The sequence below is a fragment of the Myripristis murdjan genome, chromosome 14, assembly GCF_902150065.1.
Source record: "Myripristis murdjan chromosome 14, fMyrMur1.1, whole genome shotgun sequence".
Lineage (NCBI taxonomy): Eukaryota > Metazoa > Chordata > Actinopteri > Holocentriformes > Holocentridae > Myripristis > Myripristis murdjan.
Window position 1 is genome coordinate 38,428,166 of NC_043993.1, and position 26,888 is coordinate 38,455,053.

The following is a 26,888-nucleotide window of genomic DNA, read 5'->3' on the forward strand; positions in this document are numbered from 1 at the left end:
TTGCCTAAAGGCACATCAAGGTCTGACCTAGTTAGAATGAATCCAGTCAGCTTTTTCTCATTTAGAAAAAAAGACCACTAATCATCGGCCAGAGTCCAAGATCTGCAAACCTAAGGTACATCTGGCCCAATTAAATCCTGTTATCTCACCAGCAAGCCTAACACTGGCACTGCTACTCTTATGATCATGTATGATCTCTTTGTTATGAACAAAATCGATGACACGGTGGTTGGGAGGATATAAGATCAAGTGCACAAACTAAGAACGTCAGTGGTCTTCCTTTGTGATCGACTTGCTGTTTGTTTCCATTTGAGATCTCGAATGAAAATAAACCTGCCTGCTTGAGACTCTGCCTCGCTTCAGTCTTCATTTTGAAGCCTCCAACACTTATTTTATTGGTGTTTTTGGTACCAAGTCTAAGAAGTTTTTGAAGTCAATCTGGCCTGATTTGGACCGAAGTTTTCCACATCACCCCCCCTCACAAAAAAAAAAAATTTTAAAAATGGTGCGACCAAACCATGAGCTGCTGGGAGCGACTGGGAAAGCTGGGAGCACCAGTGCTGCCAGTGGAAAAGTTAGTCTGGAGCCCTGATTCACAAGAACTAATAACATGTTTCAAACATTTGTGTTTCCAGAGGTTCCTGCCACAGAGCAGAGTCTGCAGTGTCCAGCCGTCTGTCCATGAAGAGTGACTGGTCTAAAGATTATCCTCCAGACTTCAGTGCTGAACCTGGACCTTCAGACACAAAGTAAGACAGCTGTCAGACTGTGAGCCTGATGGAATATGATGACATGAGGTTTAGGCCCGTCGCAATAACAAGTTTTGCTGTGCGATGAATTGCGTAGGAAATTATTGCGATAAGCGATAATATTGTGTAATATTGTGCTTTTAAGACCATTTTTATTATTGTTGTAATTTTGACATTTTCAGACCATTCTTTAAACTTATATTATGATAATAAAGGCAGAAATAAACATGTATTCAACAAGAATATTTAAATTGTAAACAAGAAAATTTAAATATCCAAAATAAATAACACATAAAAATACCAAAATAAATAAATAAAGACCTTATGAATACAAAAAAATTGACCAACTGGCCCTGATAACAAAAAGTGCACTGTAATAAAAAAAAAAAAAAATGTTTGAGTGGAGAGGCATAGAGACTAACATTCCTGAACAGTCAACACTTCTCTTGGCATCTTGGCTTGTTGTTTTTTTCCTAACTGGGAACACTGGGCGGGCTGGTTGTGCTTTAGCTGCTCGTCCCTCTTTTAGTTTGGGGAGTTTGAAAACAAACGCGGCTCAGCGGCTCGTCCAGGACACTGGGTTAGGGTTGATGAAGCAGCTCACCTTGCTGAAGACGAGGCTCGGCACTGAACGCTCTTGTCCTCTGCTCTCTTTGGCAGAGAGACGAGGAAAACAAACACGCATGAATGTGGCCATTCATCACGGCCAGAAAAGTTACTGACTTCATTCAAATTGACCGTGCAATTAAGCGACTTATCACATATCATGACAGGCCTACTGAGATTATATAGCAGAGCAAGAAGTGAGGAGATCAAGAAAAGAGAGTGCAAAGAGAGAAATGACTGCTCCCTGCTCTGCAATCCAGCTGTTCAACCAAAACACATCTGGCTCTGTGCTGTTTTCCACAAACTATGATGCTGTTTGATGGTTTATCTGTTTTATGGTGTGTGTGATATGGCTCACATCACACACACACACACACACACACACACACACACACTGGCCAAAGTCCACAAGCCCATGACTTGAGTTAAAGTGTAGATCCTCCTGGTTAAATATTACTGCACTGCCAGTGGAAGTTGCTCAGTCAGTGTATTACATGAGTTAAAGTAATCTCTTTCATAATCTTTCTATATATTTGTTATATAACTTTAAAATATTTTATGCAAAGTACATTTTCATTTCAACATCAAAGTTCAAGGTAAAAAAAAAAAAACACAAGGTCCAAGACATTGCTGTATTATTTTCACAATGCATTTAGAGAACCTGAGAACTCTGGAAAAAATATAGTTTCTAACTTTGGCTAAATTTTTTTATTTTTTTTATTTATTTGTTTATTTTAACCTCTGGTGTGTGTGTGCAGAATGGGGCCTAAACAGTCTTGGAGCTGCATCAGTTGGCTTTGACTGGAAAGCTGAGACTCTTGTGGATTCAATGAGCCACATGTGATTCCTGTGTGATGATGTTGGCCCCCATAGCAGCCATTTCACTGCAGGCAGAGACTTTTGTCTAACTGGACGTCGCTGGAGAAAATGACCTCTAGTGACCTCTAGGAGAATCACAGCCTCATCAAACTTTACAGACACAAACTAGAGAGCGAGGCCGTTCAGAGGAGCTCTGCTTCTCCAGACAGACTGACAGTGAGGGCCAGTTTCTGACACGTTTCCACAACAAGGTTAAGAGAATATAGATACCTAAGAATCACAATATGTATTGATCAGCTCCCAGGTGTCATGATAGTATCGGATCAGGAGATCAGCATATTGTCCCAGCCTGAGTGTTGTAATACCTGACTTCTGGTCCTGGAACCAGACAGGAGCACTGGAACCCAGCATGAAGACCCACCTGGATGTGTAGGGGATTCAGACATTTGTTATGGGGTCTTCACTGGAGTCGTAACCATGGTGACTAATCTCAGGGTTAAGTCAAGGGGGTGTTGTGCTCTTTTGTTTGTTGAAAGCTTGTTGCAGCGAGTTTCCTCCTCATCCAGAAACTGTTCAGATGATTTGCTTTTGTTATTGGTCAACTTTTATTTTATGGATTCACGATAAAAATCACAAAAAAAAACAACAACAAAAAAAAAAAACATGAGCTGTATTTGTCATAATCTGCTGCAAAAAGTCAAAGTGGATGTCATGCTGTTAACATGGACATTTCTTCTAAATACTATCTTAATTGCATCAATATTAAAATATTGTAGTCCATGTAAATGTAGTCACTGAAAGTGACATAACAGTCTGCTTATGACAATTGTAATAACCATGGCTAAATGTCAAGTGTCCCATCATCATGTTTGTTTGTTTTTTACTTTACTTGTTTTTTTAGATTTTAAGATTTCAGTTAAAACATAATGTCGTCTAAACATAAACAAACTGCTTTCACCTCCACAGGGACAGGAAGAGGAGTCGAGGTGATGTGAAGGAGCAGCCGTCCTGCTGTGCTTTGTGTCAGGAGGTCCTGAGGGATCCAGTCTCCACCAGCTGTGGACACTGGTTCTGCAGACGGTGCATCACCTCATACTGGGACCAGTCTGATCCATCAGGAGATCCTGCATGTCCCCAGTGTGGAGTAAGATCCAGAACAAGACCTGGACTGCAGACACCCAGTCAAACCAGCCCAGTGGACGGCGGTCTGCAGGAGGTTTTAGACGAGCATAAGATCAGTCTGAGGAGGAGATGTGAATTTGTGACAGAAGGAACTGCTGCAGCAGGAAGTGGAACCCCCCTCAACAGGATCTACACTGAGCTCTACATCACACAGGGACGGAGGGAAGAGGTTAATACCCAACATGAGGTGTGGCAGCTGGAGACAACATCCAAGATGGAGACCCTCAGTGACACTCCAATCAAGTGCCAGGACATCTTTAAACCCTTACCTGACCAAGACACACACATCAGAGTAGTTGTGACGCAGGGCGTTGCTGGCATTGGAAAAACCTTCTCAGTGCAGAAGTTCACTCTGGACTGGGCAGAGGGCTTGGAAAACCAACATGTCAGTCTCGTGGTTCTGCTCTCGTTCCGGGAGCTGAACTTGATCAAAGATGAGCGCTACAGTCTTCTCCAGCTGCTCCGTGTTTTCCATCCAACATTACAGACGGTCACAGCAGAGAAGCTCGCCGTCTGTGAAGTCGTGTTCATCTTTGATGGCCTGGATGAAAGCAGGTTTTTATTGGATTTCCAGAACAATGAGGTCGTGTCTGATATCACACAGACATCATCAGTAGACGTGCTGTTGACAAACCTCATCAAGGGGAATCTGCTTCCCTCGGCTCTCCTCTGGATAACTTCCAGACCTGCGGCGGCCAATCAGATCCCTCCTACATGTGTGGACAGGGTAACAGAAGTCCGAGGGTTCACTGACCTCCAGAAGGAGGAGTACTTCAGGAGGAGATCCAGTGATGAGGAGCTGTGCAGCAGAATCATCTCACACATCAAGGCGTCCAGGAGCCTCCACATCATGTGCCACATCCCAGTGTTCTGCTGGATCACTGCTACAGTTCTGGAGCACATGTTGACTACAGACCAGAGAGGAGAGCTGCCCAAGAGCCTGACTGAGATGTACTCACACTTCCTGCTGGTTCAGACACAGAGGAAGAAGCACAAGTACCATGAGAGACATGACAGGAGCCAGCAGGAGCTGATGGAGACTGACAGGGAAGTTCTTCTGAAGCTGGGCAGGCTGGCGTATGAACATCTGGAGAAAGGCAACCTGATGTTCTACCAAGAAGACCTGGAGGAGTGTGGTCTTGATGTCACAGAGGCCTCGGTGTACTCAGGAGTGTGCACAGAGATCTTCAAATCAGAGTGTGTGCTCTTCCAGAGAAAAGTCTACTGCTTTGTTCATCTGAGCATTCAGGAGTTTCTCGCTGCAGTCTACATCTTCCACTGCTACACCAACAGCAACACAGAGGTACTGGCCAGAGTCATGAGGAGACAATGTTATGACAGAAAGCCATCGTTGGATATCTTCCTGGAGACAGTCATGTCTGAAGCTCTGCAGAGCAAAAATGGTCACCTGGACCTCTTTGTCCGTTTCCTTCATGGCCTCTCACTGAAGTCCAACCAGAAGCTCTTAGGAGGCCTGCTGGGGTCCAACCAGAGGCTCTTAGGAGCCCTGCTGGGGTCCAACCAGAGGCTCTTAGGAGGCCTGCTGGGGTCCAACCAGAGGCTCTTAGGAGGCCTGCTGGGTCAGACAGAGAGCAGCCCAGAAGACATACAGACAGCCATCAACAACCTGAAGAAGATGAACACCAGCCATTTTTCTCCTGACAGAAGCATCAACGTCTTCCACTGTTTGATGGAGATGAACGACCTCTCAGTGCATCAGGACATCCAAGAGTTCCTTAAGTCAGAGAACAGATCAGAGAAGGAACTCTCTGAGATCCACTGCTCAGCTCTGGCCTACATGCTGCAGATGTCAGAGGAGGTTCTGGATGTGTTGGACGTGAAGGAGTACAGAACATCAGATGAGGGACGACAGAGACTGATCCCAGCTGTGAGGAACTGCAGGAAGGCTCGGTTAGTCCTGATGTGAAATCAACATTATACAAACAGTGTAGAGCTGCTTATTTTATTATTATTATTATTTTTATTTTTGCACAATAAAAGCAAAACATCAGAACAAGAAGGAAATAACAATAACAATGTGCAGGTGAGCTACAGAAAACCCCTAGGGGCTTATAAGAAAATCCCACCTCAAAATTTGATTACATTAAAAAAAAGAAAAAATGTCAACAAACCAACAAAAAAAGAGCAAATATACATTAAGTCAATGCAAATATACATTAAATGAATGCAGTAAATGTGTGTAAAGGTGTGTAAGAAAGAGTGTATAGACCTATGTGAGTATGTGTACATGTGTGAGTGTACATGTTTATGTATGAATGTGAATATGAATACGAGTGTGTGAAGGCAAAATACGAAACAAGAAGACCAAACCCCAACTACCAAAGTAGTAAGTTAAAGTTAAGTTAAAGTTTGGTTCATCAGACATGTCCTTAGTTGACATTTATAGTTTCTTAGCGAGGTAGATTGGAGTGCAACTTGGATGTAACTGTTCCACAGTTGTGCTCCTTCATATCTAATAGAGAACTGACATAATCCAGTGCGAAACATTGGAAGGTGTAGACATTTAGAACGTCTTGTATTATAATTATGTACATTTGTATTCAACTGGAAAAATGAACTACAAGGCTGGGGGGGAGAAGCCAGGTGATGGAGGATTTTATAAATGAAAACACAAGTTAGGTATTTATGTATGTTGAAAATTGACAAGATGTTGAGCTGAATGAACAGAGGGGCTGAATGATCAGTCCTGCTGCTAGATGTGGCAATTCTACAAAACCGTTTCTGCAAAGTATAGAGCTTGTTAAGATGAGTAGGATAAGTAGCTCCCCAAATGATATTAGCAATATGTGAGGTATGGGTAGATTAAGCTGTGATAAAGAGTTAGTAAACATTTCTGATGAACCAAACTTCTGAATTTGCCAATGATACCAATTGACTTTGATCTTTTATTGCACACAACATTAATATGTTTCTTCCAGCTTAAAGTCTCATCAATATGCACACCAAGAAAACTTGTGGTTGAGACCTGGATAATTGGGTCTCTTCCAATAAAGACGCGAGAATTAAAATTACAGTATTTTTTGCTTTTTGATATAAATATGATAAAATTGGATTTTTTAACATTAAGAGATAATTTGTTTAATTTAAACCATTTGGAGATGTTTTCCAGATCCTTATTAGCTCTATCCATTCGAACAGAGAAATCAGCATGTGCAAGAAATAAGTTGGTATCATCCACAAAAAGTACTGGAAACAAGGAGGATACTGCACCAGGCAGGTCATTGATATAAATAAGGAACAGAAGTGGTCCTAAAATTGATCCTTGCGGGACCCCACATGTTATAACAGCTCTATTAGATGTCCATCCATTGATTTTAACAAACTGTTGACGATTATAAATGTAATTACAAAACCATTTATAAGTAGATAGATAGATAGATAGATTTATTTATGGATTAAGACGAATAAAACAGCAATCCATAGGATGACATGCAAGTACAAAACTTACTTCCAGCATGGTCCTTGGTGTTACACACAAGAAACAAAATAGACAAGAAACAGAGAAAGTCAAGACAGAGGTCATACAAAAATAGGTGGGAACAGAAGACATCCCATAAAACTAATAACAATTAAAAAGCAGTAAAACTATCTAGAATCAATGCACATTCACCTTCTTCCATAAAAGCTGCTTGACCTGCCTTTTAAAAATTTCTCTAGATGTTAGGAGTCTTATAGCAGTGGGCAGACAATTCCATGCCGTGATCCCAGTGTAGAAAAAAGAATTTTTAACTGCATTATTACACACTCTGGACAACACAGGAGCGGATACTGGCCCTCGTGTTATGACCATGGTGTGTGTGGACCATGGTAACACCAGAGCATAAGTATTTGGGAGCCTGCCCATTTACAATGCTAAACATATGGTTTAGATTTTGTTATTCCACTCTTAGGTGAACAGGAAGTAGACCAGCTCTTGCAAACTCCTCCCTGCCAATATGAGTACGGGGGGTGCATTTAACAGGTACCGAATAACATTGTTTTGCATCACTTGGAATTCGTTTTTAAGTTTCACAGTCAGCCCAGAAAACCATGAAGAACACGCAAAATCCACATGACATTGAATCAGAGTTACTAATAATAATTTCTTCACAGAAGGTCTAATGTACAGAAGATGCGATCTAATGTCGCATCTTCTGTACAGTTAAAATCCCCACCCAAGAACAAAAAATCCTCTGCAGCCATTTAAAACATCAATTACTTTCAATAAAAACTGCTTCCTCTCTGCACCGGCTGTTGGGGCATAGATGTCGATAAAACCAGCTTTAAAATGGTCGAACTGAGCTCTGGTCAAAAGCAACCTGCCATCAATAAAATGTTGGACCTCCAGGGAGTTGGGCTTAAAAGCTTTGGAGAACAGGAACCCCACTCCTCCACTAAGGGACGTGTGGTGGCTTAAAATCACCTCCCCTCCCCATTCCCTCCTCCACTCAGCTTCATTTTTAAAATCACTGTGGGTTTCTTGTAAAAAAAAGAACATCTATTTTTTTTGTTAAGGCCGTTTCAAAGATAAAAGCTCGTTTCCTTGCATCTCTTGCACCATTTACATTTAAAACCCCTAGTTTAAAAACATCCATGATAAAAACACCAGTTTCTTTAGTCTGTAAATCTCTTGTTCAGTTAGCCCAGCTTCTTCCTTTTTGCTCATACTTGTTTTTGCTGATAAATAAAAACATCCAATATCTGGAAAATAATCCTCTATCTTGACACCATGTTGGTTTTTTGTTTGCTGTAGAAAACATTTAATTTTTTCAGGACTGTACAATTTTGTTTCTTGACTCTTACTCATATTTGGGATGTCACTGCTGTCAGACACACTCATCACTCTCACTGTCATCTGAAATCTTTTTACTTTGTCTCTCCTCTACCATTTTACTGTTTTTTGCATCATTTGTGTTTCTGCTCTTTTTTCTTCTTTTTGCTGCTTTTGGTTTTACAAACATTTCTGTTTCCTCCTCCACCTGCTCACTCCATAGCCCACTGCTTTTACCCTTGTCCTCCACTGCCTCCTGCACACTGTTCACAGGGTTTTTCCTGCATATAAAATTACGAGGCGGCCGCCTCAGCCTAATTTCGTGCCGCCCCTGGCTCTCAAAACTCTGACGTCGGGAAAACTGTTATTTTCTGACAAGCGCCGTGGTAGATGGATGTCATTTTAACTGCAGTTGCAGCATTGTGACGATGTGGTGGCGCTGTATCAACAAGAGTGCACTGGAAGTCGCTGCCAAAACTGCCAAAGAGGAAGAAAAGGGCCGCAAAATTCCCTTCCTGGAGGATTTTCTTTTGTGTTACGGTTTCTTTGCTAGTGTGTGTGTTAATCGGCATCCTGGGGTCCGTTTCACGAAGCAGCTTCAACAAACTCCGAGTCTGAGCTGATCTACTCTGATCTACTCTGAGACAGTTTTTGGTTCCACAACAGCTGATCTGAGTTAGTTTGATCACCTCGGAGTAGTTTCACCTGGAGTTAAGCGCGTGCACCACAGCTGTAAAAAGACAGCGTCAATGGAGCCCCGATTAGAGTTAGTTTGATCACCTCGGAGTAGTTTCACCTGGAGTTAAGCGCGTGCACCACAGCTGTAAAAAGACAGCGTCAATGGAGCCCCGATTAGACAAGTCACCATGGCAACGGGGATGCGTCGGGCTGCGTTTTTCACCCCAGCTGAATTGGAAATCTTAATGCATTCATACAGAGAGTTTGAACATGTTTTTTTTTTTTTAAAGTGCAACACCGCTGCAGCGGCAAAGGAGAGGGAGACGGCGTGGGAGAACACTGCTGCTCGGGTCAGTGCGTAAGTTTAAATGTAGTCTGTTGCAATCACAATAATATTACAGGGGAAATCTGCTTGAATGGCAGCCTATTAATTTATTTCATTTAGATACAATCCCGCGGGGGAGAAGCGCACTTGGCAGCAGCTTAAGATGAAATATAAAAGCATTGTTCAAACAGGTAAGACCTCGGCATAAACATCTATGCGCGGTCTTATAACCATCTCCCGACGAATATTTAATTCTCTGCGCAGTAACACTGCACCTTCATCCACGGGATCGTTGTCGAAAGGACATGCCATGTTCGTGGAAAAATGTCACCACCTAACTACTAATGGACTTCTAATAAAGGCCCACTGACTGTTTTATTTTTTTATTTTTTAAATAACAGACGGCAGAACTAATACACCACGCCAAAACTCGGCTGCTGACTGAATGAATGAGGAAGTTAAATACCGTGTGTGGCTGAAAGAGGGCGGACACTCTTTCAGTCTGTTACTGCGGTAACTGACCGAGAGCTGAAGTTCCCTCCCTCTGTGAAACAGGCTAGAGTTACCCCTCTTTCTCTGCTTTGAGTTACCTCCCTCTGTGAAACAGGCTAGAGTTACCCCTCTGTCTCTGCTTTGAGTTAGGGTTAGGTTAGGGTTAGATGGAACTCGATATCTCACGCCAACTTCATCTCCAATTTCGGTAGTACAAGCAGCATAGTTGTGAGTTTTCGGGTTAAAAGGCACTGGCCCTCGCACGTTACTGGACTGCCAAAACCCTGAAGAACACCACGTCTAACCAAGGTTCGGGGTTGGTGTGATACCATGTGGCAGAACCTGATGCCCGGGACTGGGATTCAGGAACTGTCAGACTTGGTCCAGCCTTATAGAGTCACCCCCTACCCTCAGGTCATAACGTGTTGTAACAAATTGGGGGCCTGGTTCTAATCATAAGTCTGCGGCTTGGGATCGCTTTCTGGGGTCAGTGGGGGGATGGGGTTCCGTGTACTTCGGTCCCTGTCCCTCCAAATTCCCCAGCTATCGCAAAGGTCCGATAACCTGGTTTGTTGTAGTTTTATAGACGGGAGGTCTAGTGACCTCCATGCTATCCGCGCAAGGGGGGGGGGCTGTTTTGCAACAACAAGATGACTGTCCTGTAAAGAACACAAAATGGCTGCCGGGTGTGTAAATAGGGGTGGGGTAGAGTGAAGGGGTCCAGGAGGTTAGGTTTAGGTAAGGGGGAGAAGAGGTTAGGATTAGGAAAAGGTTAGGTTCAGGTATAGTAGGAAGGTAAAAGTTAGAGTAGGTAAGGGGAAAAAAGTTAGGGTAAGGAAGAGGTTAGGTTTAGGTATAGTAGGAAGGTAAAAGTTAGGGTTAGGAAGAGGTTAGGTTTAGGTATAGTGGGAAGGTTAAGGTTAGGATTAGGTAAGGGGAAAAAAAGGGTTAGGTTTAGGAAGAGGTAGGTTTATTATTAGTAGGAGGGTTAGGGTTAGGAAGAGGTAAGGTTTAGGTATAGTAGGAAGGTTAAGGGTTAGGTAAGTGGGAAAGAAAGGTTAGGGTTAGGAAGAGGTTAGGTTTAGGTATAGTAGGGAGGTTAAGGTTAGGATTAGGTAAGGGGAAAGAAAGGTTAGGTTTAGGAAGAGGTTAGGTTTAGGTATAGTAGGAAGGTTAGGGTTAGGAAGAGGTTAGGTTTAGGTATAATAGGAAGGTTAGGTTTAGGAAGAGGTTAGGTTTAGGTATAGTAGGAAGGTAAAGGGTCAGGTAAGTGGGAAAGAAAGGTTAGGAAGAGGTTAGGTTTAGGTATAGTAGGAAGGTTAAGGTTAGGGTTAGGTAAGGGGAAAAGAAGGTTAGGTTTAGGAAGAGGTTAGGTTTAGGTATAGTAGGAAGGTTAGGGTTAGGAAGAGGTTAGGTTTAGGTATAGGTAGGAGTTGGTTAGGTTTAGGAAGAGGTTAGGTTTAGGTATAGTTGGAGAGGTAGAGTTTAGTAAGGGTAGGGGTTAGGGTAGGATTAGGGATGATCTGGGCTAGGTAAGGTAGAGCAGGGGTAGGGAGAAAGGATACGGGTGGTGGTAGTCGCGGGGGGGGGGGGCTTTTTGGGCCACGTGGCTGAGCTTGTTGCCCGGGACTGGGATACAGGCTCCGCCAACCATGGTCCGATTGGCCCCCCTGAAGAGGGTCTCGTTTGTTGGTGGGTGGTCTGATATGCGGTTAAGTGGGCGTAACTGACTCCCGGGACTGGGTCTCAGAAACTGCTCACCTGGGTCCTGTCGTCGCGTTTTTTTTTTTTTTTTTTTTTTTTTGTGAAAATACCGTATTTCACCAATTAATCGCCCGGCCGCAAATAGCCGCCTGGTTCATATAAACGCCTGGGGTCTGCACGCATTTTGCGTATTAAACGCCCACCCGAATAACCGCCGGGGCGATTATTTGAATTATATTGAGGTAACCCAAAGTAAGGCTATTCACCTTATTTTTGCAGAAGTAAACAGTTAACCGCACAATAACAGTGCGGCACCTCCGTTTTCTGTCAAAATAAGAGCGCTAGCTAACGTTAGAACAAAAGGGTGTACCGTACTATTAAACCGACAGACTGAAAATATGTTGGACAGTAACTGTCATCACGATAATGGCCTGGTGCAAAAATAAATAAAGGCCTGCAGCGAATAGCCGCCTGGTTCTTTTAAACGCCTGGGGTCCAAGTCGATTTTGCATATTAAACGCCCGGGCGATTAATTGGTGAAATACGGTAATAGAATTGCTGAGTGGTCTGCATCTGATTCCCTGTACTGGGTCTCAGTTTAGGTGATAGGTATTTGTCCTATTTTTGTTATAGGTTTGGCAGAATATTGCTCTCAGAATATTAATCTTTGTTTAAGCTTCAATGTTCATGATGGCGCCGTGGCGAGCGGCAGCCTGTCACAGCAGCTCTCTCTCCCGTGTCTACTTTTTGTTGTGTTAACGTGTTGTGTTAACGTGTCTATCGCGTCTTAAGCTACCTGTACCTTAAGTGTTAAGCATCGGGGTCATTCTTTCGCCAAGATGCGTCTCCGGGGGCCTGGATGCGTATTATTAATCGTAATCGGGTTACTCCTGGTGCTGGGAGGCCATGCATGGAACCCGGCCGGCGTCTCCTACACACGAGATCAGCTGATCGCTCTGAGGCCGACTACGGTGTTTGGACTAAAGCCCCAAATCCCGGAGGAGCTGAGGAGGAGAACGAGGAGAGGCTGCAGAGCGGGCGCAAAACGGAGGATGAAGAAAAGGAGATTTAAACCCTGCATCCCCATTATAATCACGGGGAACGTAAGGTCACTGGTAAACAAAATTGATGAACTGGAATCACTTGTCAAGACACAGCGGGAATACAAAGAATGCAGTATAATGTGTTTCACGGAGTCATGGCTACATGAACTGATACCAGACTCAAACATGACTATACCCGGTTTCCATACAGTCCGCGCGGACAGAGACACCACCGCGAGCGGCAAAAAGAAGGGAGGGGGACTTGCCGTGTTTATAAACTCCAGGTGGTGTAACCCGGGGCACATCGCTGTCAAGGAGCGTGTCTGCAGCCCTAACATCGAGCTGATTGCCATTGGACTTCGTCCTTATTACCTCCCTAGGGAATTTACTGCTGTAATCGCTGTGACTGTTTACATTCCTCCTTCCGGGAATGCTGAGGCGACGTGTGACGTCATTCACGGCGTAACGGCCCGCCTACAAACAAAGTATCCCGACGCCTTCATCACCATCACAGGGGATTTTAATCATGTTTCACTCTGCTCCACACTCCCCACATTCCATCAGTTTGTTAAATGCACAACTAGAGAAAATAAAACATTGGACTTGTTATATGCAAATGTTAAAGACGCATACAGCTCCACTGCTCTCCCCCCACTCGGCAGGTCAGATCATAATTTAGTTCTGCTCACCCCAAAGTATAGACCGGTTGTTAAGCAGCTACCGATCACAACAAGAACAGTGAGGAAATGGTCCCCAGAGGCCATGGAGTCCCTGCGTGGGGCCTTTGAGACAACAGACTGGAATGTCTTTTATCAGTCACATGGGGAGGATATAGACAGCATCACAGACTGTGTATCTGAGTACATCAATTTCTGTGTTGACATCTCTGTTCCCACCAAAGAGATAAGATGTTATCCAAATAACAAGCGGGTTTGCCGTGGGACCGCTGAGTTTTTGTCATTAATGCCGAATGATAATATAACTTTTTGGACCCTCTCCGTGGTGGGAGTTTTCCTTTTAAGGATGTGAATTGCGTGGAAAATCTTGGCTCCTGGATAGGAGTCCATTTGGATTTGGGGGCCCAAATTGTGTGGGAGTCTGGAGATGTTGGAATCTCCTATAATTAAGAAAGGACAGCTCGGCTGGAGTCGCCAATTCTGTAATTTGTTGCCAAAGTGTTCGTGCCTCGTAAGGAGGTTTTTTGGGGATGTAATTGTGGTTGGCACTGTGTTGGTCTCCAATAAATTGGTAAGTCTCATCTGTGCCCTGTTTAGTGTCGAGCTGTCCAGTTTCTTCATTTCCTTGTGTGTCCAGCGGACTGCTACCGTCCAGGCCTCTCTCCATCTAATTGTGTTGGTCTGGGTGATTTCCCATTCTGTTTCTTGGGCCAATTGGAGGAAGTGGTTGGAAATCGACTGGAGAGAGGTTTGAAGCCAATTCTGGGTTGCTGGGTCTGGCAGCTGGAGGCCAAAAGGTTGCAGTAAAAATGGCACTTGTTTGGGGTGGGTACGGAGAAGGTCTCTATATTGTGCCTGTTGCGCTTCACCCTGGTGGTGTAGGTATTTAATATATTTTTTCAAATTTTTGCTAAGTAGTTTAAATTCTTAAATTAAATTAATTTCTAATTCCTATGTTTTAAGTTTAAGTTGTTTAGGTTTTGATTTTAAAGTAGTTGTAGGATGGAGCGCCTGTGGTCCCGATGCAACCTCGCTAGTCCTCTAAGTTTGGACTAGAGGTTGTTAATTTGGAGGAGGTGGTCGGTTGAAGAAGCCCAATTAGTTAAGGGGTAGGTCTGATAAAACGTGTGTGGTGTGATATGGATTGTGGTGTGTGTTGGAGCTAGTCTCCTGTAGAAGACTGGGTCACGATTAAGGCCTTTGACACCCTGAGGCCACCCGTCCTGCGTGCTGTCTCCAAGTGAGACCCAGGGGGGTTGTATACTTACTGGTAATAGTGCAGGTAAGACTCTTGTTGTCACCGTAAGGTATTCCCGAGTCTACCCGGAGCTATCCTGTGGGTTCTCCGTTGATGTAATGTTCCCCTCCGGTGTGCGGCGGTCGCCCTGGAGGTGTGGAGAGGCAAGGAGAAAATAACAAGGATTTCGCTCTTTATTATAGCTATTAAAATTGCTGTTGTTTTGGGGTGGAGGTCGGTGGTCTAGGAGTTGTTCTCTGGGCTGCTTCTTATTCTTCTTATTCTTCTTGTTCTTCTTGTGCTCTTCTACTGCCATTTCTTCGGGTCTTGTGTTCTTCAGATCTTCAGATGAAGAGTGTTTTGGGTTGGATTTTCAGGTGGAGGGTGGTTGTTTGCTTCAGGTACCTGGGTCAGGGTTTCTTTGTGATCCTGCTAGGTGTCCCTTGTGGGCGTGGCTGTGAACGGCTCTGTCGTTGGGGGATGAGGTACCTCACTCCTGGTTTCCTCCTGGGTAGAGTTTTTTTTTTTTTTGGTTTTTGATATTCTTTTGCCATAGAAATAAGGTTTTAATTTTTCTCCTGTTTTTTGGGGGTGTACTTTGTTCCTGCTTGGTTGGTTTCCCCTACTGTCCTGTGGTTCCTGGGGGTTGGGGTCGGGTTTTCTGGTCTGGGTTGTTCTTTGTGTGCTAGTCTTTGTGATAAAATCTTGTTTGCTATCAATTCTTTTTCTTTATAGTGTTGTGTGTCCTTTATTTTTCTGAATCATTGTTTTTTGAGGGGATTCTAGTTTTGGGTACTGGCTGCTATGTTGGTTTGGGGAGGAGGTTAGGGTTAGGGTTAGGTTAACCCTACCTCCCTGAAATGACGGAAAAGTCAGAGTTTCCGTCATTTCAGGGTTAACAGACTTAGAGTTTTCACTAAACCTGCTTTGTGAAACGGACCCCAGGTTTTCCGTGGCTGTTCAAACGTTACCGGTCCCTTCTACTTGCGCTTGTGCACTGCTGTCACACCTGACAAAATGATCACATCTCTTCAGTAACATGAATGATTACATTTTAACTGCCTGTAACGGTAATTGTGTGCACTATTTCACCTGCACAGTTGACTCTCCTCGTCGCGAGGTCGCTTTTTAAAGTAGTGGCTGATTGTACCACGCATATCTGCAACGCTAAAACATTAACGTTACACTGGAAACGTTTAAGAAACGGGACGTGGATGTAAAATAAACAATATTTACCTGTTTGAACAGCCACAATTTTCACTTGTTCTATTGGCAGATTTTTTTTTAAAACTTATAACAAGTAAAAAACAACTTGTAGTAAGTTAAAAAAAAAAAAATGGAACAATGGAACAAGGAAAAATTATCTTAAAACAAGTGAAAGTGGGCTAAAAACATGTTACTTTTTAGGCCACTGTCTTATCTTAAGTGTAATGAGGGTTTTTTTTGGACTAGAAATAAATATTCTTGGTAAGATTTCAAATTTTTGCAGTGAATTTAATGTTGAACAGGGCACCTTCTTATTTGTATTTATTTTTTAATAAAATATGCTTTAACATGATAATTGTCATTTTCTTAATTATATATTAGACTCCTAAAACACAAAATACGTTGCTTGTAAAAAGTGTTTGCTTGAGCCAGTTGAAGACGAGGTATACATGCGCGTGTGCGCATGATCAGGATGGTACCACCACCTCTGCCTCAATTTGAGCCAGGAAAAACCCTGGTTGACCCTCCTTTTCTAAACCTGCCTGTCTTTCTTCCTCACCTGCCTTTTCCTTCACCTGTTCACTGTTCTCACTCACACCACTTTCATTCATCTGTTTATCTCCACACACACCACTCTCATTCCCCTGCTCACACACACCACTTTCCATCTCCTGCTCACCCACACCACTTCCATTCTGTTCACACACACTTTCATCCATTTTTCCTCCTTCCCCCTCCTTCTGCACGGTCTCATTCACACCGTTTCCATCTCTCTCACACACATCATTCACACTGACACCCGGTGCATCTGTGTTACTCACCCCGTGCTGTAGGTCGGACACATCGGCACGTTTCTTCTTTGGGCTCCGCGGAGCCGCTATCGGCCGCTCGGATGAGGCGACCGGCCCCGCGGCAGCAGGTGGCAGAGCCGCGGGAGCCGCCGCTCCAGCGGCCACGGATTCCCCCGGACCGGGCGGAGCCGGGTCCCCGCTCCCCGGACAGGACTTCACCATGTGTCCCTCCCCTCCACAACCGAAACACTTCATCACTGATGAAGTGGCAAAAATCACGTCCTCATAATCATCTACTTTGACTAGGAATCGGAGGTTAAGCTCCTCATCCCGTTTGTTCAGTATCATATAGAGCTGTCTCCTGTGAGACACAACGTGCTTCAGCAACGGAGACTTACATCCAGACGGGATCTTGCGGATCGGGGACACTACCTTCCTGTGTCTGGACAGCTCTCTGCTGAGAAACTCATCGGAAATGAAGGGGGGGACATTTGACAGGACTACCTTTGTCGCTGGCTGTGACAAAGGCAGCACCTAGACGAAGCTGTCCTTCACGGTGATTCCTGTCTCGACGAGTTGGTTCACCTTCTCCACCCGGTCCAGGAAAATAACCACAGCACTGTTCATCCGAGCAGCCGATTTAATGCCGATGTGCCCGACCTTCTCCCCCACAGCGAGGCTGATCTCCTCCACGCTGCAGGGGAAAGTGGCCGTGATCTTTACCCCATTTTTGCGGGTTAGGGATTTGAAATCCATAATAATAACTAGATAGTGAAGTAGAAAAAGCTCTCAGAGCTCAAGGAGCCAGTTCACTGAGGACTGACACTTTCATTCACTCTGATGGGTTTGTAAAGCACTTTGGAACTTACCTTCACAGGTGTAATAGAAATATAAATTAGTATTCTCAGTATTATTATTAATGCAATTGTTATAATAATTATTTCATTGATAAATGTCTGATAAATATCCAAAACACTGGAAATTATAGCTCCATATTTTATTCTTCATTCAGATTGAGGAGCTGCAGGTTGTCAGAGAGCAGCTGTGCTTCTGTGGCCTCGGCTCTGAAGTCCAACCTCCATCTGACAGAGCTGGACCTGAGTGAGAACCACCTGCAGGATTCAGGAGTGGAGCTGCTGTCTGCTGGACTGGAGAGTCCAAACTGCAGACTGGAGACTCTCAGGTCAGACTGCACTTTTTAATGATGACATGAATATATGTATATTGTTTGAATCATATAGCAGCACTAAATGTCTATGAGGCTGATATTGCTGTGAAGTTCATGTTGTGCTTATTTAAAGTCGGGGCTGCTGGTTCTTTTAGTTTTTGTGAGGATGGTTGGCCAGGTTCTGGATCATGGATGCATGCGTGCTTTGTGAGGTTTGACAGGTAACTAACAACCATCTCATGTGTCAGGAGAGAGAGAGAGACAGAGAGAGACAGAGAGAGAGAGAGAGAGAGAGAGATTTTTTTTTGTCAATTTTAACAAAAACTTTATTTACAACAATAAACTGAGGATATCACTGGCAAAAACCATCAAAATACAAAACAAATCACAAACAATCAATTATTCAAGAAGGGAGCAAATAAGATCTCATCTCTTGTCACAGAGCAAATAGATCCAACACAACACCATTTCTTCTTAAAATCATCAAGTGCCTTTGTCAATTTGTAAAAATAAAAATCAGTAGTAACCCTCGCCTTAACTAAATTCTTAAAGACTGCAACAACATCACTCCCAGCTTTCTGCTGCACCTTATGTTTTCTACTCAAATAGATTGCCAACTTAGCCTCTCCAACTATAAAGTTTATCAATTCACAATTTGCTTTCTGTTTTTGGTTATAAAAAAAACCCAAGTATGAAACCTTGCTTTGAGAAAATAATCCCAAAAGAAAAAAGCAGCAAACTCAATACACAAAATAAAGGAGCAAGTCTACTACATTCCATAAAACAGTGATAAATGGTCTCTTTAGCAGAACAGAAAGGACAAATATCATTCAGTTCAGGACTGATCACAGACATTAGTGCATTCACTGCAATAGCACCATGCAAGATCCTAGATTGAAGATCGCCATTTCTCTTTGTTAAAGGAGGTTTATATAGAACTCTCCATACAGGCTTAACCTTATCAGCAATACCTAGCTTCGCTCTCCAAACAGTGTCCATTCTGCCTTTCAGAGTGTCCTTATTCAGCACCTTCACCATGTTTTTATACACCACCTTCCCTGTTACAGAATGCAAGTACATTCGATCACATACACCAAGATTTAACAGAGGGCTAGCATAACTGCATTCCTTCAAATCAGGTGAGAGAAGCATATTAGGAAACAAATCATTATTATTACAATGAATATTTCCATTACCATATTCTTCAAGCAGGTTTTTCTCCTGAAAACTAAGAACCCCACTGAGCTTTTCAAGAAATTTTTTCACATACCTTTCAGACCTTATACCCAAAAGAGAGGTGACAGCCCGAACATTTTGTAGGCTGCACCCTGCTCTTTCAACAACATGACGTAATTGTAAAACATGTTTTTCACATAACAGTGTTGTAAGACCAGGCAAATCATCACATGACATATCAAAACGTGACCCCATCACAATAGGCTCCTCAAGCAGCCAGTGAATGGATGACAATTCCCCAGCCCACTGACGCTTAAAAAGTCCCCAAACCTTGAAAAGACTTTGGTAAAAAGGCGTCAGTCCATCAAAGTCCAATCTCTTAGAGTCCATTTGAAACAGTGCAATGTCCAGACCCAGCTTACTAGCTCCACGCAAAACGCTGTGAGCCAGTGGTCTCCAAGCCAGAGTGTTCGAAGATGTGAGCAGCCTCTGAACAAATTGTAGTCTGTAAGTATCTCTTCTGCTGGCTAGGTTTATGAGTCCTTGTCCTCCATCATCTTTTGACAAAAAAAGCACTGCTTGAGGCACCCAATGAAGCTTGTCCCAGAAAAAGTCCACCATCTCTTTCTGAATGCTCCTGAGTAGTTCACCAGGAGGTTCAAAGCAAGCAATCTTGTGCCACAGTGCTGAAGCCACCAAGTTGTTGATAATAAGTGCACGCCCCCTATAGGGATAACTGGGGGAGCAACCACTTCCATTTCCCCAAACGACCTTTAACCTTTTCCAGCACCCCTTCCCAATTCTTTTGAACATAAGCATCATCTCCCAAATACACACCAAGATATTTAAAACCCTCTTTTTTCCACAGCAATCCACCTGGTAAACCAGTGCACCTCTTTTCCCATTCCCCCACCCAGATAGCTTCACTTTTGCCCCAGTTTACTTTGGCAGAGGAGACCATCTGAAAATCACTGACACCATTCTTTAACAAATTAACATCATCTTCCCCACTAACAAAAATGGTGATATCATCAGCATAAGCAGACAAATAAAAAGATTCATTCACAAAGGGTAAAGAAATGCCCCTCATAACAGGGCGCAACTTCTGCAAAAAGGGTTCAGTTGCAATAGAATAGAGCATTCCAGACATTGGGCAACCCTGTCTGACTCCCCTTTTAACCCTAAACAGAGCACTCAGGCCCCCATTGATTTTCAATACACTTTCAATGTTACAATAAAGAACTTTGACCATTTGTATAAAACACGGGCTAAATCCAAAAGATTCCAAGGTTGACTACAAATACATATGTTCGACACGGTCAAATGCTTTCTGCTGGTCGAGAGAGACCAGTCCCACATTAACACCCAATTTTTTTGACACAGTCCACAAATCTCTAATCACTGCTATGTTATCAAAAATGGACCGATCAGGTACACAGTATGACTGATCAGAATGCACCACCTGACCTATTACTTCCTTCAGTCGGGTAGCCAGAGCCTTAGCTAATATCTTAATATCAGAGCAAAGCAGTGAAACAGGTCGCCAGTTACCTATGTCCTGTAAATTACCCTTCTTGGGCAGGAGTGTAATGACTGCCCTGCGGCAGCTCAGAGGAAGACAACCCTCCACCAAACTTTCACGGAGCACTGCCAGGAGATCTGTCCCAATACATCCCCAGAACACTTTATAAAACTCCACAGGTAACCCATCAATTCCAGGAGACCTGCCATTTTCCATACTCATTAGTGCCTGTTCGATTTCATGGAGTGTTAGAAGTTTATCAGTCTCAAAGTGACATTCATCTGGCACTCTGGGCAACCCATTAAGGAAAGTGTTAGACTCTAAGTTGTTAATTAACATATCACTATCATACAGTTTAGAATAAAACATTCTTGCATAGTTGCGTATTTGTGCTGAGTCAGCCAGCTCCTGACCAGACTCAGACTTCAGTGTGTGCATCAACCTACTTTGACCAGTTTTCTTTTCAAGGTTAAAAAAAAACTTAGAAGGTGCATCCATCAAAGTAACATTTTGAAACCTGGAGCGCACTAGCGCTCCCTGTGCCCTAACGCCTAATAATTCTGTTAATCTATTCTGTTTCCCCTCTAGGAGTTCACCATACCCTTTATCATCTAGAGAAACAGACCTTTGAATCTCCAATATATCATTTTCTAAAGCTTTAAGTGAGGAGATTATCTCTTTAGTAACACAGGAAGTGTACTGTTGGCAAAGCAACTTTATTTGAACTTTGCCATAATCCCACCAACTTCGAAGAGAGGAAAAAGAGTCCTTTTGCCTCTTAAAAATCTCCCAAAAGAAAACAAAAGTATTCCTAAAGTGTTCATCCTCCAGGAGTGATGTATTAAGACACCAATAGGCACTACCAGGTTTAAAGGCCTTGACAGATACATTACAAATCACAGCACAATGATCAGAAAAACCAGTTGGCAAAATATCACAGGATTTAACCGTGTTCTGTTGATGCTTAAAAAAATATATCCTATCCAAACATGCAAAGGATATATAATTAGCTCTGCTATGAGACCATGTGTATTGTCTGACACCTTGATGCATGACCCTCCATATATCAAGCAAATCATGAGCTCTAACTAGTTGAATCACAGCTTTCTGAGAGGGGATGTGAGGCTCCAAATGATTCCTATCTATCTTGTCCTCTGTGCAATTAAAATCCCCTCCCAGAAAAAGCAGAGGCTCGGAATCAAAATCCTTAAGTACTTCATTAATTTTACTAAAAAATGTCACTCTCTGAGAACCACTAGTTGGTGCATACACATTAAAAAAAACAATGGTATTATTTTCAAAATAGGCTTTTACCACAAGGAGTCTTCCTTCCACTAAATCTTGTACATGACAAGAAAGTGGGAGCGAATCTTTAGAAAACAAAATTGCCACACCCCCGCTTACAGAAGAGCCGTGACTAAAAAAAATCTGACCATCCCACTCAGTTTGCCACTCCACTACGTTTGTGTTATCACTATGCGTTTCCTGTAGCATCAAAACATTGATACGTTTTAAATTAACATAATCCATTAACATAAGTCTTTTCTTTTTATCCCGAGCACCATTCAAGTTTAGAGTGGCAACCCTAAGCGTATTTGCCATAAATTATACTTAGTGGGAGAGTGGCGCCTCCTCTCGCACTTTTTTATGCAACTTAGTCAAATGTTTACGGAGACGCGCAGTCTCCTTTGTGGTGAAAGCCTGTTCTCTTATCAAGCGGGCAGCATCATTAATAAATTGCCACCTGTCAGGAAAATAATGCTCCACTTCAACACAGCGTTGCCCCTTTGTTTCATCTAAGAAGCGACTTATATCTTCCACTTTATACAACACCGCTCTTTCTCCCCCAGACAAACGGAGATCCCCCAGTGAGACATCAGACATACTGGAACACACTGATTCTGATTGATGATTGATTGATTATCACTGTCACCTGGCGCACTCGCGGCTCCAACTTTTTTAGCTTTACTAGGGGTACAGTCAGCTGAATCAGTCTCTTTCCTTTTAGGCGCCTTGAAACCACCTTCCGCTTCCATTTCAACAACCTCTCCCATTTCTGGTTGTGAACCAAAGTTATCAGTATCATCATGTCCACTGTGTGTTATAGTCTCACTTAGAACAGCCAACTCTTTCGTGACCATGTTATTCACTGCTGCATCATCCATTGTAGGCTCCGCTAGAGGCGGGCTGCCCTCTGCGGCTTCAGCGGTACTTTCCTCCGCTGAGAGATTAACCAGTTCAGCCTCGGAGCGGGCAGCATCGCTCCCAGCTTCATTCGGGGAGCGGGGATCATTAGGGGCTGCTGATGGCGAACCATTTGAGGGGGCTGGTGTAGGGGGCTCATGTGATGGCACTGGGGCAGACTCTGTTGAGGAAGCAGGAGGGATGTTAGTTACAGAGGAGCCGGCTGCGGAGGTACCGCCCTCCGTCTGCTCAGCCAGGCGCTCGGGCGGCTGAGCCTCACTTTGATTTTTCCGTACACAGTCACGAACAACGTGACCTGACATATGGCAAAAGAAGCACCACAGTACAGAATCAGATGTTGCATAAACCGTATACTCAAAACCACCAACTTTAAGTTTCATAGTCAGATCAAGGTCTTCACCATTATTATCCAGCACCATATACACCTGCCTCCTGAAGGAGACAACATGCTTCAGTAACGGTGATTTACACCCCAGATTAATCTTCCTCATAGAGGAGACCACTCTGCCATACCGCAGTAGATTACTCTCAATCATGTCGTCGCTAATGAAAGGGGGGGCATTAGAGATGATAACTTTCGTGGCAGGGGTACTAAGTGGAAGAACAGGTGTGAGCGTATCATTGATAATGATACCTGATGCAATTATCTCTCTAGCCTTCTCAACTGTACCAAGGAAAACCACAATCGCATTATTCATGCGTGAGGCTGATTTAATATGTTCTTGACCAACTACATCACCAATCGCCAAACTGCACTCTTCAACACTTAAAGAGCACTGAACTTTAACACCATGTCGTCTTGTAAGATCCTCAAAATCAAAATCCATTGTTCCCGCAGCAGCCACGCCGCCAGCCAGGGCTGGTGCTGACTTCGCGGGAGAAAGAAACTACACAAATAACTCCAACTGAAAAAATCCACAATGAAAAAAAACTTATTAACAACCAAAGACAACAAAACAAAATGCAAAACATATATAAAAAACACATAAAAAGATAGAAAATTGAAAAAGGCCAAAGAGGCCACACTCATGCTCGCAGTTCACTCCACACTCACTCCGCACATGTGTTTGCCCCTCACAGGCAAACACATCAACCATAAAGCGCCCTCATACGCTGCTGATAAGCATTTAACACAAACTGAGCTAAATGAAATACTTTGGCACTAAACAAGTATTTAAGTCTGCACTCATCAGACAAATCAGGATGGTATACAGACATTTTCAGGAAAAGCTTCTATCTGAGATTATGATCACAAAAAGTGCAATTCATTTTCAGCCTCATTCAGATCACACAGATGACATTTTCTATTTTCTTCTGGTGTTGAATGGAAACGTCCGGTTTCATCTGCCAGAGGCAGGAAGCCACATCTCAGCTGGGCACAGACAGACCTCTGTGCTCTGGTTGGGAAATACACTTTATTAGACTGAACCTTCTCAGTTTAGCTTTATACAGAATTTCATTGGACCATTTCTGTTTCTAATTTTCAAGTAATATTGATTTAACTTGACTAACTCTACAGGATCATTTATTTCTGTATATGTATTGCAGACCTGCCTCATCAAATATTTTGGACAGTACTCTGGTCCAAGAACAGTTATTGGAAGATCCCAAAAGAGAATTGGTTTAGTAAGTCTGTTATCAGGCATGTTAATTAATCTATTCCACAGTGGCACCATGTCACCCTGGTGCTGCACTTGGCATGGCTCCCAACCCAAATCACCACATACAGCAAGTTTGGGGGCCATTTTATGTCCACCAAGAAAACAACACATGGCTCTGTTCTGAACTGCATCACATTGTGTTTGCTCACAGTAACCCCAAACCCTGCACTGTAGTCTACAATAGGACAGACACAAGATTTAAACAGCTGTGTAAAGGTTTTATAAGCAAGATCTCTACATAACTTGACCTTATTCAGGATAGCACCCAGAGCCCGACCTGCACAGTCAGATCAGATTTTTATTCCTCTTTCAAAAGTAAGATGGGCGTCTAGAGTAAGTCCTAAATATTTATAATATTCAGTAAATGACCAAAGTGTTGGCCCAAATGAAACTTAAACATAGTGTGTAACTCACCCTTTTTCCTGACATGCATAATCTGAGTTTTATCTTTATTTATCTTTAGTCTCCATTTACTACACCAGCAGCACACAATACCCAACAGATTATAGAGATCAGTTCCAGTCTCTGCAAGGAGGACTATATCATCCACGTCTAGAAAAGTGCCAACCGTACAATCAGCCAGTCTAACGCCACAAGCTGCTGCTTCATCTCCAAAACCAAATCATTTCTATAGATGGTGAACAGAGTAGGAGAGAGCACGTCCCCCTGTTTAACACCAAATGGGGTAGGAAACCACCCTGTTCTATCATCACTGACCTGCACACATGCAACTGGGGCCTGGTAAAGAACTTTTAAAGCATTATACAATTTTCCATCTATACCAGTTTTCAGTAGTTTGAAACTGAGAAGGTCATGATTTCTGCAGTCAAATGCTTTCTGAAAATCACTGAAACAACAAAAAGTATGCTTCCCTTCTTGTATTCTAGCATGAACTATAGTAGTTAGTGAATAGATGTGGTCAGTACAAGCTCTATTCTTACCAAAACCATTCTGTTGGTCTGCCAGCAGATCAGATGTTTCCAATTAACAATATAGTCGTTCATGAAGTTTACTAGAATAGAGTCTGTAGACACAACTCAGAAGACTTATCCCCCTATAGCTCAGAGGAACTCTAGGATCATTATTTTGAGACTCAGGGATAGGTTTCACTATAGATTTACACCAAACAGAAGGGACCGAGCTATACTCCAAAGAGATAGAAAAAAGATGAGCTAAAATTAGAGATAAGCAGGGTAATTTCAGTAGATCGTTAGGCAGGTTATCAATGTCAGTAGCCTTTCTTAGTTTAAGTGTGTCTACTGCCTTTTTAACTTCCCCTTCAGTAATACTAGCATTTAGGTACTGTGTAGCGGACCCTTGGTTTCAATGAATGAAGCGGAGAGATTCATACGGGTGCTTAACTTTTATTGTCTGACGTAGCACCGTGAAAACTATGGAAAGGAAATACAGAAAGAAAAAAAAAGAAAAAAAGGGGATTAGATTAAAACATGAGTGAAACATTTCATCAACAATTTCATAGTACACATTCCAAACCATCAATACACTTATCCCCATTCAATAGAAATTTAAAAAGATACATTAATTAGTGTTCACAGTCATCATTAAAACTCGATCAAAGCATATCAATATAGTGTGGGCGGCATCCTTCAAAATAAAATAAATCCAGACATCCCGAGGATTAAAAGGTAATAGGCCAGAAATTGAGGTCCACATACCTCGTTCCACTTTACCAAGGGAGCTAATCATCTATAATGCCGAAGGTGCCGTCTGGGGAACCATCTGCCTTCTACTAACAATAAAACAAAGTTAAACAGACTGCAGCAACCTAATCGATATAAAGATAATACAGACAGACACAGACCTCTCGACCTCTCAATGTTTGATGTTTCTGAAGGAGATGGTCCGTTGTTCTTTGGCTTTGTGTAGTTGGGTATGAATGTCAAAAAGTACAAGTCAGAGATCATTTACTGGTGTTTGATAAGCACTTGAGTAAAAAAAAAGAAAAAGGGAGTCCAGACAGAACACAGAGGAAGCAATTTACTGTTATTCACATACTGATGAAAGAAATAAGAATCCTGCTGCATATTAGCCTCCAGAACATTTTTAAGATCAACTGTCCCTGCAAGAAAACAGTTCTCCCACTCAGCAGAGCAGGAACCTCCAGAAAATAAAGAACCAAAGTCTGTTTCCCATTTTTTCAAAACCTTGTCCACAGCAAAAACACAAGATCCATTTTCCAATACCACTTCCACAGGGATAGGTTGAACTCTTTCTGGGCCCAAATTATTTATTAAATTCCAAAACAACTGAGGATTATTAGTTTGCAGATGCTCCATTTTTAATGCCTGACCGCCTCTCATATTTTCTTTTACAAGCTCTCAGTTTTCTGTCAGAATTCTGTTGTTTGACCTTAAATTCATTCTTTAGCCGTTGCCTCCTCATATCATTACCATCACACTTTAAAAATGATTTCTCTGCCATCCTCATCTCCTTCCACAGTACATTCAACTCTCCATTCCAGTCAGGTTTAGGTTTTCTAGAGAATCCACCTGTCCTAATGGAATGTGGATGTCTATGGACTTCAGCAACCTTACAGAAATATTTACAGAACTCACCAAACCATTTATCAATTTCTTTTTGATGGTGTACTTGAGAGAGCTTATCTGAGAATTCAGTAAACATAATTTGGCACTCAATGGAGGAAAGAAAATGAAGAGAGACCATTTTAATCTTCTTCTGAGGGTACTGTCTAGATTGAGTATTATCTGAACCCATATAATCAACAGCAGAGCCCCCACCTGCTTGAAGACTTCGGACTAACACTGAGTGATCAGGTTCTTTACAGCGATCACCTGTCAGGTTCAAACAGCTGATCCTCTCAATGAACTCATTAGGCTGTGAATGTTCAACTCAGT

The 26,888-nt window shown here is 42.8% G+C and overlaps 1 protein-coding gene across 1 annotated transcript in view; it reads left to right on the forward strand.

Moving 5' to 3' along the window:
* Positions 1 to 26,888, forward strand: part of LOC115371332 (NACHT, LRR and PYD domains-containing protein 12-like) — a gene marked incomplete at its 3' end in the record, with an annotated part of 59,851 nt that overhangs the window by 511 nt on the left and 32,452 nt on the right. The window contains exons 2-4 of the mRNA XM_030068636.1: positions 3,141 to 4,838; positions 4,917 to 5,267; positions 17,293 to 17,463. Of these exons, the coding sequence (XP_029924496.1) occupies positions 3,141 to 4,838; positions 4,917 to 5,267; positions 17,293 to 17,463 (2,220 nt within the window). The remainder of the gene's footprint in view (positions 1 to 3,140; positions 4,839 to 4,916; positions 5,268 to 17,292; positions 17,464 to 26,888) is intronic.